Here is a 13,081-nt window from a genome sequence, read left to right as displayed (position 1 = left end):
CATGTAACCCATTTAGAATGTGGTACAAGAAAATTAACAAGAAAGCTATTCATTTTAATAATTAAGATCTGATGATTGTTTTGACCTGTGGCAAGAATAAAATCCTGCTAGAACCTTCCCTGTTTATAGCAAGAAATGGAAATGCTTTTATGCAGTAAGATGTAATGCATTCTAACTCTTCCAGTCATGCTTTATTTTACTACATTTGTAGAGTTAAAGGAATTTGCCTTCACTAAGCCATTATTATATCAAGTTCATAAAAGCCCAATATTGCAGATGCTGAAAATTTAGTGTAAGGTTTTTTTTTATTAAAGATTAGCTTTATTTGTCACATGTACACCTAAACATACAGTAAAATGCGACATTTGTGCCAAATCAAATCCGTGAAGATTGCGCTAGGGTCAGCCCACAGGCGTCGTCACACTTCTAGTGACAACATACCGTGCCCACAACTCACTAACCCTGACCCATACGTCTTTGGAATGTGAGAGGAAACTGAAGGACCTGGAGGAAAACCACACGGACATGGGGAGAAACTACTTACCAGCATTGGTAGGAACTGAACTCCGATCAGTGATTTTGCCAATGGCTACACTATCTGCCACCCTCTTTACTCTTCTCTCTCCAACATACTGTGTACTTCTAGCATTGTCTGTTTTTATTACAAATTAATTAAAATGTAATTGAACAACTTTCTAGTAGAGCAACTCCATTCTCTCTCACTGCTTTCTGACAAGTAGTGTGGTCACCTTACTGTCACTTCAGATTTAACTCCAGAACTTTCATTTCGGCTCTGCACTAAAACTAAATCAGTTTTATATTGTTCATGATAAGATGCTGGTGTATTTTGTTTTCAACATAATTTAATGTGCTATCCAAAGAGGGATCGTGTGAACTTCACTACCATGGTGGACTTCAGCCCAGATGTCAACCTGAGGGCTCTGAACAACGATTTCAGGAGTAGTATTCTGAGTCTGGGACAAATGTGGCAGAACTGACATGGTGTAAAGCAGAACAAAAATTAAGTGCTGGATATTATCTAACTGAAATGTTAATTGATTTTTTTTCTGTGCGCGTACAGAATGACCTGATATATTCATACGCTAATCTAAGATAATCATTGTTAATGAACCCTGAAGCCAAAATAATCATACTCAAATGAGAGAGAATTTTAATTTTTGCTTACCATCCACCCAGCTGGACAGGAGCACTCTCCAGTAATGTGGTGACATTTCCCACCGTTCTGACATGGGCACCGTGACTCACACTGGGCTCCATGACTGCCAGGAGGACAGCGTTCTTCACAGCTGCAGGTTAATAGAGGGTAAAATCGCTGGTCATTGCAATACTGAACCCAAACAGTTACAACACTTCACTAAAATCAGTGTTGTTCGGTTATGCCTAATTAGATGAATATCTCTGTGGGCTGATTCAACTGTCAGTGAATTCTACTATTACTAACAATACTGAACTGAATCATTTTATGTGCTTATATTCGTTAACATGAATATTCAGTTTGCTGAGATATTAACACAAGGCTATTTTGTGTTTGGCAACACTTTTAAAGAAGGGAACATTATTGGAACCAAATATTGTTACATATTTGAAGAAACGTATAATGCTTTTACTTTCCAATGATTAAAAACATTTTTGCATTTAGTGTTTAATGCTGTTGTCAATCATCTTGTGTGCAGCCTAGCATCACTTTATGGACATTCAAATCATCTATACATATAAACTATCTTATGTATGTATATTATTGTGTGTTTTTCAGTATTATTATTGTTCTTTATCTTTTGTGTTTTTTGTGCTGCACTGGACCTGGAATAACAATTATTTTAATCTCCTTACACTTGTGCACAAGAAATGACGTTAAACAATCTTGAGTTCGACTGAATCAGCCATTGAAGTCAGATTTTACAACGCACAATGTTATATGTTATTGTTAAGGTCAGAATCCACAAGAAACTACAGAAGGTGGAAGGCACTTCTGAGATCATTTTCACACAGTGTTCAATTGTTATTTTGCTTTTATTGATGTTAAGAACCTCCTTTGGTAACTAAATGTATAAAGCTTCACGAGTACAAAACTGAAATTTTTCTTCCTGTTTTCAAAAGCAATTGACTGCTGATGGAATCTCTGTATTATCCAAGATGAACCAATGGTATCTCACACAGTCCATTTCTTAGGACTACAAGAACCAGATAGTGGATCAGGTAACATCCACTTTTTAGGTTGTTTTATAATCAGCCAAAGTTAATTTTATCCACACTAGTGATCTCTCTGCAATAATTCCAAATCTGGACTGACACCACCCTGACCTTTTCATTAATAGGGAAGGTTCCACTCACTAAAAGTCTAGGTGAATGTGGATTGCAGAACTTTGTCATGATAAATGCCACATCTCTGGGAAGCATGCGTGACTCCCTCCTCCAGAGGAAGTCCAAATTATAGTCAGTTTCAGTAACCAGCACTGTCAAGAAGCATGAACCTTGGGGTACTACCCCATACTTTCAAAGCTCCTCATGCAGTATGCTCACCAACCCCAGCAGCTGAGCAGATACAGTCCTACAAGTCTGAAAACTGAAATGGAAGACTTTAATGATCTCCTTAAAATTCATAGCCTACATCTGTTCACGGTGCTTTACAGTCCATGCCGAGCAGTACAGAGACCGCATCGTCATGCCCAATCTTGTAAACCATTGACAGTAGCTGGTAGCAGAGGAACAGCATGAGATCTGGAGCCTGAGAGCCATGAGGTAGAACCTGGAGAGACTGGGGAGCAGGAAGGAGAATGGGCCACCGGGTGTGCCTGGATAGATAAACAAAGCATTGTCTGCATAGTTCACACAGAATCCCAAATGGAGATTTGTGTCTTCTCAACCCTAAATCATAGATGCTAATACAAGATAGTGACCCTCTCTATACTCCTTCTCTACTGGCAACACAGTGAACCAATAATCAGATGGGAAGCTCATGATCTTCGGATCCAGCTACACTGTTCACTCTGTGACAGTGGGTGCAACTCCAGGATGGTGAATTGCTTCTCTGCTCTGTTGTTGAGGATGTCTCTGAGTGGGCATAGGACATTCTGAAAGGTGTGTAGCCAGAGGTCATGGTCCATATCAGTCTTAACGACATAGACAGTTAGAAGGAGAAAGTTTTGAAAATGGAATTTAGGGAGTTAGGTCAAAAGTTACAAATCAGTACCTGTAGGGTTTTAATCTTGAAATTATCATTGTGCTAAGTGCTAGTGAGGCAAGAAATTGGAAGATAGTGCACTTGAATTTGTGGCTAATGAGCTGGAATTCAGAGACGACATCACTGGGTGCTCTTCCAGGATAGGTGGAGGGGAAGGGGAAGGGAAGACGAATAGGGAGTATGTCAGAATCAATTAATGTACTGTATATGGTGCTCCAGAATTCCAGGTTGTCTCTTCAACCCACCCACCTTCCCTCTCACCTGGTCTCACCTACCACACATCTTCTCATTCTGGCTTCTGTCCCTTTCCTTTCCAGTCCTGATGAAGGGTCGAAACCCAAAATGTCGACTGCTTATTCCATTCCAAAGATGCTGCCTGACCTGTTGACTTCCTCCAGCATTTTGTGTGTGACACTTAATTTGAATTTTCCGTAGGTGATATTTTTACTATGTTCACTGATTTCATTTTGAATTCTCGAGTCAAAAAATCTGTCACCCATTGACAAACTTAAGGAATGCATAAAAGATGGTTGCTAATGAGTATGATGCAGTAAGACATGAGCTGTGAGCATCCGTATTCTAAAGGAAAGGTATATATCTCTCGGGATGAGTGTTCCTCAGATCCTCACATAAAGCTTTGTCTGAACTAAACAGAAGTTTCACTTTGTGAATCTCTTCAGCAATGCCGACAAGAGGCTATATTTGCTATAAATTATCTTTGGAGAGGGTGATGAGAGGTAACTTGATAGAGGTGTACAAGATGATGAAGCATAGATAGAATGGATAGCCAGAGACTTTTTCCCAGGACAAAAATGGCAAATACAAGGAGGCATAATTTTAAGATGATTGGAGAAATGTATATGGTGGGATGTCAGAAGTAATTTTTTTTTACACAAGATGCTGGGTGCATGAAATGCGCTGCCAGGAGTGGTGATAGAGGTAGATACAATAGGGACATTTAAGAGACTCTTCGATAGGCACATGGATGTTAGAAAAATGGAGGGCTATGAAGGAGGGAAGGGCTAGATTGATCTTGGAGTAGATTAGAAGGTAGGCATGACATGGTGGGCCAAAGGGCCTGTACTGTGTGCTGTACTGTCCCATGTTCTATGTTAGATTCTGCTGTGTTAATTTTTCACTACTACTGCTATTAACCAAGCAATTCCTCCGAGAGACAACAGAGGTGCTTGGTGATTTTATATTTTGAGGTCTGGTAGGATGAACCTTGAAATGCATACTGAATTCAGCCATTCAGCTGCGAAAGAAACTGTAGATTGAAATGGAAACAGAAAATGTTGAGAAAACACAGTAGGTCAGTCAGCAAATATGGAGAGAGAAACAGGTCAATGGCCTTTCATTAGAATTGGGAGAAGTTTTAACTTGCAAGGAAAGAGAAGTTTAGAGAGAGCAAAGAAAATGCCTGTGATAAAGTAGAGCTATGAAGAACCTGAATAGCTCAAATGGTGGTAAATGTGTGTCAAATACATCTGGTCTTTCTGGAGATCTGAGTAGAATGACATTAATTTCATCAGAGGAGAGAGTAAAAATAAAATCGCTAAGATTCTGAGATACAAAATCCTGTTGATGTTAGAAATCAAAACTAATAGAGAATTAGGTAGCATCTGTGGAGAAAGATATGAACTGAATAAATGTGACAGGTTCTTTCATCAGAACAGACCTGTTCTGATACAAACTGAAAGGGCTCGGTTATTAAATTCAATATTATGTTCTGAGAGCTGTAATATGGTCATTCACAAGATGAAATGTTGTTCCTTGAGTTTCCAGTGGACTTCACTGGAATAGTGTACGAGGCCAAAGATAGAGGCCTCAGTATGGGAGGGGGCTGCAGAATGATAATGGCAGCCAGCCTAAAACTCAGGGTAGCTGTTGCAAACTGAAATGAGGTGCTCTGAAAATCAGCCACTCTATCTGAATTTAATTTCTCCAGTGTAGAAGGGACTATTTGTCAACACTGAATGCTGTGATAGTACAGCAATCACTCAAGTCGAGTATGACGTTCTCCTAAGGGGTTGTCTATTGCTGGGTCCTCAGGTGGCTGTAGAGGCCGATCTGGGACCCACATATTCTGGGCAGTCTGGGCACGAGTAACTGGTAGCTGTGGTTGGGTCTTTTGATTGTTCAGTCTCCCCTTTCAAAACTCTCACTTGCTTTCTGTGGCACAGTGAAGGTCACTCTCTTGTAGCACACCTCCCTCTTAAACAGTTTTCCTCCAGGTGTATCTACGGAGTGCAACGTCTTCCCAGTTTTTAGCTGCTGTACACTAGGTTAGAAGAAATGCTTAGGCCCCTGCATGGAGGGAAGAGGAGTGTTCATTGGGCAGGTATTATCTGGAAAGCTGCAGCGAGAAAAGAAGTGGATGTTGTTGGAGATAGAACAGTGAAACAGGAAAAAAGCCTTTTGAAGTACTGATAAGGAAGAGGTATAGTTACTGAAGATTATGACAGGATGGCATGTTGAGTGTGGGCACGGATGGAGTGGCCAATATCTGTGAGAAACCCACAGCTCCACAGATTGAGAGTGAGCACGCAACAGCAGGACTTTATAGAAATCCACGCACGACTAATGAATGCAAGCAACCTCCAAGTCATTTCCACTGGGAAATCCTGGCACTTAACCGTCAACACTGCTTTCCTCCTCAGCGCTCCCAAGGACTCCACAGTACATGGTACACATCCTTCCTTTACTAGACTCCCCAAAACGCACCACTTCACACTCATGATGATTAATCTCCATATGCCACTGTCCTGCCCAGTTTACCAGATGATCAACATCACTCTGATCATTCTGTAGTCTGAGACTAACACACCTCACTATCAACGACACTAGCAGTTTTCAGACCATCTGTAACTGTATTAATCATTTCTGGTTTTTAATTGTCACCTGTACCAAGGTACAGAGAAAGCTTGTCTTGCATCCTGTTCATACAGATCAACTCATTACACAGGTCATTGAGCTAGAACAAGGTAAAACAACAACAAAATGCAGAATAAGGTGTAAAAGGTACTGAAAAAGTGAGTGCAGGCTCATACCTCCTACATACATATCCAATAGACATCACAAAGCAAAGTCCCTGCTCATTACAGATTTCTAGTCAGAAAGATACCCATCCACCACTACCTACTGTCTCCTAAAACCAGGGTAGTTTGTGAATATAACTCAGAACCATTCAGCCTTAACATTCTGGACCAGCCTACCACATAGGACCTTGTCAAAAGATCTGTTTGAAATCCATGTAAACCACATTTACGGTTCTGTCTTCATCATTTTTTTAGTTATTAAAGAAACTCTTGCACAAAACCACACTGACTCCTTCTAGCCAGTTCCTGCCTTTCCAAGTGAACACAAATCCTGTCCCTCAGAACTTCAAAGACTTCTCTACCTCTGATGTATTGCTTATCAGCCTGTAGTTTCTAGGCTTAGCTCTAATGTCCTTTCTGAACAAGGAGACAAGATTAGCTATCTTCTAATATTCCAATACCTCACCTACTGCAAAAGAAGATGCAAAAATTCTGACAGAGCCCCCGCTATCTCCATCCTTGCTTCCCTGAGCATCTTACGATAGAATAAGGAACATAGAAATCTACAGCACATTACAAGCCCTTTGGCCCACAATGTTGTGCTCTAGAAACTGCCTAGAATTTCCCTAGCGCATAGCCCTCTATTTTTCTAAGCTCCATGTACCTATTTAAGAGTCTCTTAAAAGACCCTATTGTATCTGCCTCTACCACCATCACTGGCAGGGCATTTTAGGCACTCACCACTCCATTTGTGAAAAACTTACCTCTGACATCCCCAGTGTACCTACTTGCAAACACCTTAAAACTATGCCCCCTCATATGGTAGGCTTCCACACGGTAGGCTTATTCAGAAAGTCAGAAGGCATGGGATCCAGGGAAGTTTGGCCAGGTGGATTCAGAATTGGTTTGCCTGCAGAAGGCAGAGAGTCATGGTGGAGGGAGTACATTGAGATTGGAGAGTTGTGACTAGTGGTGTCCCACAAGGATCGGTTCTGGGACCTCAACTTTTTGTGATTTTTACTAACGACCTGGATGTGGGGGTAGAAGGGTGGGTTGGCAAGTTTGCAGACGACACAAAGGTTGGTGGTGATGTAGACAGTGTAGAGGATTGTCGAAGATTGCAGAGAGACATTGATAGGATGCAGAAGTGGGCTGAGAAGTGGCAGATGGAGTTCAACCCGGAGAAGTGTGAGGTGGTACACTTTGGAAGGACAAACTTCAAGGCAAAGAACAAAGTAAATGGCAGAATACTTGGTAGTGTGGAGGAGCAGAGGGATCTGGAGGTACATGTCAACAGATCCCTGAAAGTTGCCTCACAGGTAGATAGGGTAGTTAAGAAAGCGTATGGGGTGTTAGCTTTCATAAGTCGAGGGATAGAGTTTAAGAGTCGCGAGGTAATGATGCAGCTCTATAAAACTCTGGTTAGGCCACACTTGGAGTACTGTGTCCAGTTCTGGTCGCCTCACTAAAGGAAGGATGTGGAAGCGTTGGAAAGGGTACAGAAGAGATTTACCAGGATGCTGCCTGATTTAGAAAGTATGGATTATGATCAGAGATTAAGGGAGCTAGGGCTTTACTCTTTGGAGAGAAGGAGGATGAGAGGAGACATGATAGAGGTGTAGAAGATAATAAGATAGCGTGGATAGCCAGCGCCTCTTCCCCAGGACACCACTGCTCAATACAAGAGGACATGGCTTTAAGGTAAGGGGTGGGAAGTTCAAGGGGGATATTAGAGGAAGGTTTTTTACCCAGAGAGTGGTTAGTGCGTGGAATGCACTGCCTGAGTCAGTGGTGGAGGCAGATACACTAGTGAAACTTAAGAGACTACTAGACAGGTATATGGAGGAATTTAAGGTGGGGGGGGTTATATGGGAGGCAGGGTTTGAGGGTCGGCACAACATTGTGGGCCGAAGGGCCTGTACTGTGCTGTACTATTTTATGTTCCACGTTCTATGTTCATGTGAGCCATTTCAGCCCTGGGAAAAAGCCTCTGGCTATCCACATGATCAATGCCCTTCATCATCTTATACACCTCTATCAGATCACCTCTCATCCTCTGTCACTCCAAGGAGAAAAGGGCAAGTTCACTCAACCTATTCTGATACGGCATGCTCCCCAATCCAGGCAACATCCTTATAAATCTCCTCTGCACTCTCTCTATAGTATCCACATCCCTCCTGTAGTGAGGTGACCAGAAATGGGTATAATTAAGGTCCTATATAGCTTCAATATTACCTCATGGCTCTTGAACTCAGTCCCATGGTTGATGAAGGTTGATGATTTCTTGAACAAGGGAACAACATTTGCAACCCTCCAATCCTCTGGTACTTCTCACGTCCCTATTGATGATGCAAAGATCATCGCCAGAGGCTCAGCAATCCCCTTCCTCACTTCCTGCAGTAGCCTGAGATATATGTTGTCCAGACCCGGCAACTTATCTAAATGCTTATCAAAAGCTCCAGCACATCCTCTTTCTTAATGTCTATATGCTCAAGCGTTTCAGTCCTCTTTAAGTCATCCCCACAATTGCCAAGGTCCTTTTTCCTGGTGAATACTGAAGCAAAGTATTCATTAAGTACCTCTGCTGCCTCCTCCGACTCCACACACACGTTTCCACTCTCACTCCTCATCGGTCCTATTCTCACACAGCTCATCCTCCTGCTCTTCACATACTTGTAGAATGCCTTGGGGTTTTCCTTAATCCTGCTCGCCAAGGCCTTCTCATGGCCCCTTCTGCTCTACCAATTTCATTCTTAAGCTCCTTCCTGGCACCATTGTAATTTTCTAGAGCTGTAACAGTACCTTGTTTCTTGAACCTTTCTTAAGCTTTTCTTTACTTAACTAGAATTTCTACATCCTTTGTACACCATGGTTCTTTTACCCTACCATCCTTTCCCTGCCTCAATGGAACATACCTATACAGAATGCCATACAAATATTCCCTGAACATTTGTCACAGTTCTGCCATGCATTTCCCTGAAAACATCCGCTCCCAATTTATGTTCCCAAGTTCCTGCCTAATAGCATCATATTTCCCCCTACCCCAATTAAATGCTTTCACAAATTGTCTGCTCCTATCCTTCTCCAGTACTATGGTAAAGAAAATAGAGTTCTACTTCCAAAATGCTCTCCCACTGAAAGATCTGACACCTGACCAGGTTAATTTCCCAAAACTAGTTCAAGTACAGCCTCTCCTCTAGTTGACTTATCCACATATTGCATCAGGAAACCTTCCTGACCACACCTAACAAACTCCACCCCATCCAAACCCATTGCTCTAAAGAGATGCCAGTCAATATTAGGAAAGTTAATATTGGGATATCTTGGGAAAGATCCCATCCAGCACTGGAGACTGGGCTCCGTACATCCTCCTTCCCAATACAGACATGCTCCAGATACTCTGCCTTAATTCCCCAGCCTCTGTGGTTAATATTGATATTACATGTCATTTAGCATCTCACTTTATCCCCTAGCTGCCCACACAGTTTAACCCTCTAGTCCCTAAAGGAATCTATTGGTTACAATCTTGTACTTATAAACGGCTTCAAGATTCTCCTTAGGCCTCAAGCCTCAGTGTTGCCTGTTTGCAGCCACCAAGGAGAGAAGCATCAGAGATGATGCTGGAGGCTGTGTGGCAAGGCATCCCTACTGGTGTCAGTGGTGCCCTCCAGTGTTTGCTCGGTGGAAAACCTGCTGTATTGCGTTCGACTGCAGACTGCTGCAACATTCATGGACCCAGGGACTTGGACTATATGATTCTTTTTGTATGACTGTATTTTACTGCTGTCTTATATGAGCTATATGTGCCTTGTGCTGTGTATGGCTGTTGGTAATGTGTTTTGTATCTTGGCCCTGGAAAAATGCTTTTTCATTTCAAAGGTTCATTTTATTATTAAAGTATCCAACTCTGAAATTCTTCAGTTCTCCAGGTAGCCATGAAATCAAGGAAGAACAAAATAAAGCAGCACAATCACCTTTCTCAAATCCCACCTCCTCGCAAAAAAAGAACAAAAACGGATCAGACACATTGACCCCAAATCCCCCTCCCAGCACAAAAAGCAAACAAAACAGATCAGACATATTGACCCCCAAATCCCTGCCCTGCACAAAAAAAAGAAACAAAACAGAACGTGCACATCAACCCCCAGATCCTCCTCCCGCACAAAAAAATGAACAAAATGGAACATGCACATCAAACACAAAATCCCTCCTCATGACTGCATCCATGGGTATTCATGTATAGCTGAAGGTGGGTTTATGGCCCCTTTCTGGCCCCACTATTTTTTTCTTGAGTTTCTCCCATATCTCCTATGAACTCCGAAGTACTCATTCTATACTCATGGTTTCCTATAGATGCTATATGCTTCCTTCTTTTCCCTTAACAAGCATTCAATATCCTTTGTAAACCAAGGTAACCTAAACTTACCATTGTTGCCTCTTGCAAGGACAAGCTGACTTTGAACTTTTATTGTTAAACGCCTCCCACTTATCGACTGTCGCTTTCCCTCCAGCAACCGCTGCCAATCTGCCTCTGCCACTATTGTCTTACACTACCAAAATCCACCTTCCCCAGGTTTTGTTCAAATGCTCCAAACTGTAAAATATCTTAAAATATCTTTTCTACCAAGGAATTGAAAACAGTAAAACCTCTGCAAAACCTGCGAACCAGCCTTTAAGCTGACAAGAGTATGTCCATCAATCATGTGGCTGTAAGAAATCATTAGGCAAATTACAATGAACTGATATAGTAATATCAAATTATTCAGGTCCAATATAGCAAATGTCATTTCAGACAAATCTTAAATTCAATCAACAACTTTCTTGCAGTATAAACACAAGAAATTGTGCAGATGCTGGAAATGCAGAGCAACACACACACAATGTTGGAGGAACTCAGCAGGTTAGGTAGTATCTATGGAAAGGAGGTAATACGCATACAAAATGCTGGTGGAATTCGGCAAGTCAGGCACCAACTATGGCGAGGAATAAACAGTCGAAGTTTCGGACTGAGGCCCTTCATCGGGACCCTGCCTTATGATGCTACCTGACTTGCTGAGTTCCTCCAGCATTTTGTTTGTGTTGCTTTGGAAGTGTAATACTGATTTCACACACTAACCATCATTTTGTTCCTTTTTAGGTGAGTTATAAATAAATTGTGCTGTGATTATTATAAAGGCATCCGTTAGTCTTGCAAGACCATGCATGTGTGCCTGGAAAGTCTTCACTCTCCAGGGCGCAGGCCTGGGCAAGGTTGTATGGAAGACCAGCAGTTGCCCATGCTGTAAGTCTCCCCTCTCCACGACACCGATGTTGTCCAAGGGAAGGGCATTAGGACCCAAACAGCTTGGCACCAGTGTCGTCGCAGAGCAATGTGTGATTAAGTGCCTTGCTCAAGGACACAACACGCTGCCTCGCCAAGGCTCGAACTCACGACCTTCAGGTCGCTAGTCCAATGCCTTAACCACTTGGCCACGTGCTCACACATTGTGATTATTTCGTAGTCTGCAAAGTTGGAAGTTGGAAAAACCTTTCAAGAAAGAGCCATTTAGAAGTTGCGAATTATAAATATGTGGGAGGGCCTAAATGAAGTATAAAGCTACGTATGTATAACAGATTTTGACAGTGAATCTCAATGGACAACATACAGTAAATCATCTTTGGCCCAGCACAGCAGATTGATTTCTGAATAAAATATTTACTACATTATCTGCACATATATGCAACATAACCAAGATTGTAATTAGACACTTCAACAAACTTGGGGAGGAAGTGTAAGCTTAGTTTGCACTTACAAGACACCAGTATAACCAGGAGGACAGTGGCATTCTCCAGTCTCGTGATCACAAGTAGCTGCATTTTGGCACTGACACTTATATTGACATCCTTTGCCGTAAGACCCTTGGTCACAGTGCTCTTCACAGCGCCATCCCTCATAGCCATCAGCACAGACACAGGCCCCGGTGATGGGATTACACAGGGCTCTGTTCTGACACTGGCACCGGTTACTGCAGTGTGGTCCCCAGTGTTCACTATCACAACCTGAAGTGAGGAAAAACAAAACATGAAAATAGCAAGAACTACATTAGTACAGCAACATTTCTGGGTTAATCAACAAAAGCCCCAGCACTCTATAGAATTGAAACACAAAAATAATTTCACTTATATGGAATATATAAGAGTACAGCACAGAATGTAGGCCTTTTGGCCTACAATGTCTGCGCTGACCATGATGTCAAATTGAATCAATACCAATTTCCTATACATGATCTGAATCCCTACATTTTAGTCCAAAGCATTATATATATATATAATATATATTATACTGTATATATCTAATCAGCCAATCATGTGGCAGCAATTCAATGCATAAAAGCAGGCAGACATAAGACCACAAGCATAGGAGCAGAATTAGGCCATTCAGCCCATCGAGTCTGCTCCACCATTCCATCATGGATGATCCTGGATCCCACACAACCCCATTGCCTGCCTTCTTGCCAGATCCTTTGATACCCTGACCAATCAGGAAACGATCAACTTCCACCTTAAAGATATCCATGGACTTGGCCTCCACTGCAGCCTGTGACAGAGCATTCCACAGTTTTATTACTCTCTGGCTAAAAAAAAAATTCCTCCTTACCTCTGTTCTAAAGGGTTGCCCCTCAATTTTGAGGCTGGGCCCTCTAGTTCTGGATACCCCTACCACTAGTCCTTTCAACATTCAGTTGGCTACACAGTCGAGAGGTTAAGTTATTGTTCAGATCAAACATCAGAACAGAGAAGGAATGTGATCCAAGTGACTTTGACCGTGGAATGATAGTTGGTGGCAGATGTGGAGGTCTGA

The 13,081-nt window shown here is 42.1% G+C and overlaps 1 protein-coding gene across 4 annotated transcripts in view; it reads right to left on the bottom strand.

Annotated features, from left to right (window-relative positions):
* Window positions 1-13,081, bottom strand: part of megf11 (multiple EGF-like-domains 11) — a 454,053-nt gene that overhangs the window by 153,959 nt on the left and 287,013 nt on the right. For all 4 annotated transcript variants that reach the window (XM_063066247.1, XM_063066248.1, XM_063066249.1 and 1 more), the window contains exons 6-7: window positions 12,033-12,279; window positions 1,187-1,307 (exon numbers count right to left, since the gene is read on the bottom strand). In XM_063066247.1, coding sequence (XP_062922317.1) covers window positions 1,187-1,307; window positions 12,033-12,279 — 368 coding nt within the window. The remainder of the gene's footprint in view (window positions 1-1,186; window positions 1,308-12,032; window positions 12,280-13,081) is intronic.

Source organism: Mobula hypostoma, chromosome 13 (genome assembly GCF_963921235.1).
Source record: "Mobula hypostoma chromosome 13, sMobHyp1.1, whole genome shotgun sequence".
NCBI classification, from domain to species: domain Eukaryota; kingdom Metazoa; phylum Chordata; class Chondrichthyes; order Myliobatiformes; family Myliobatidae; genus Mobula; species Mobula hypostoma.
This window is presented reverse-complemented; position numbering and strand designations above follow the sequence as displayed.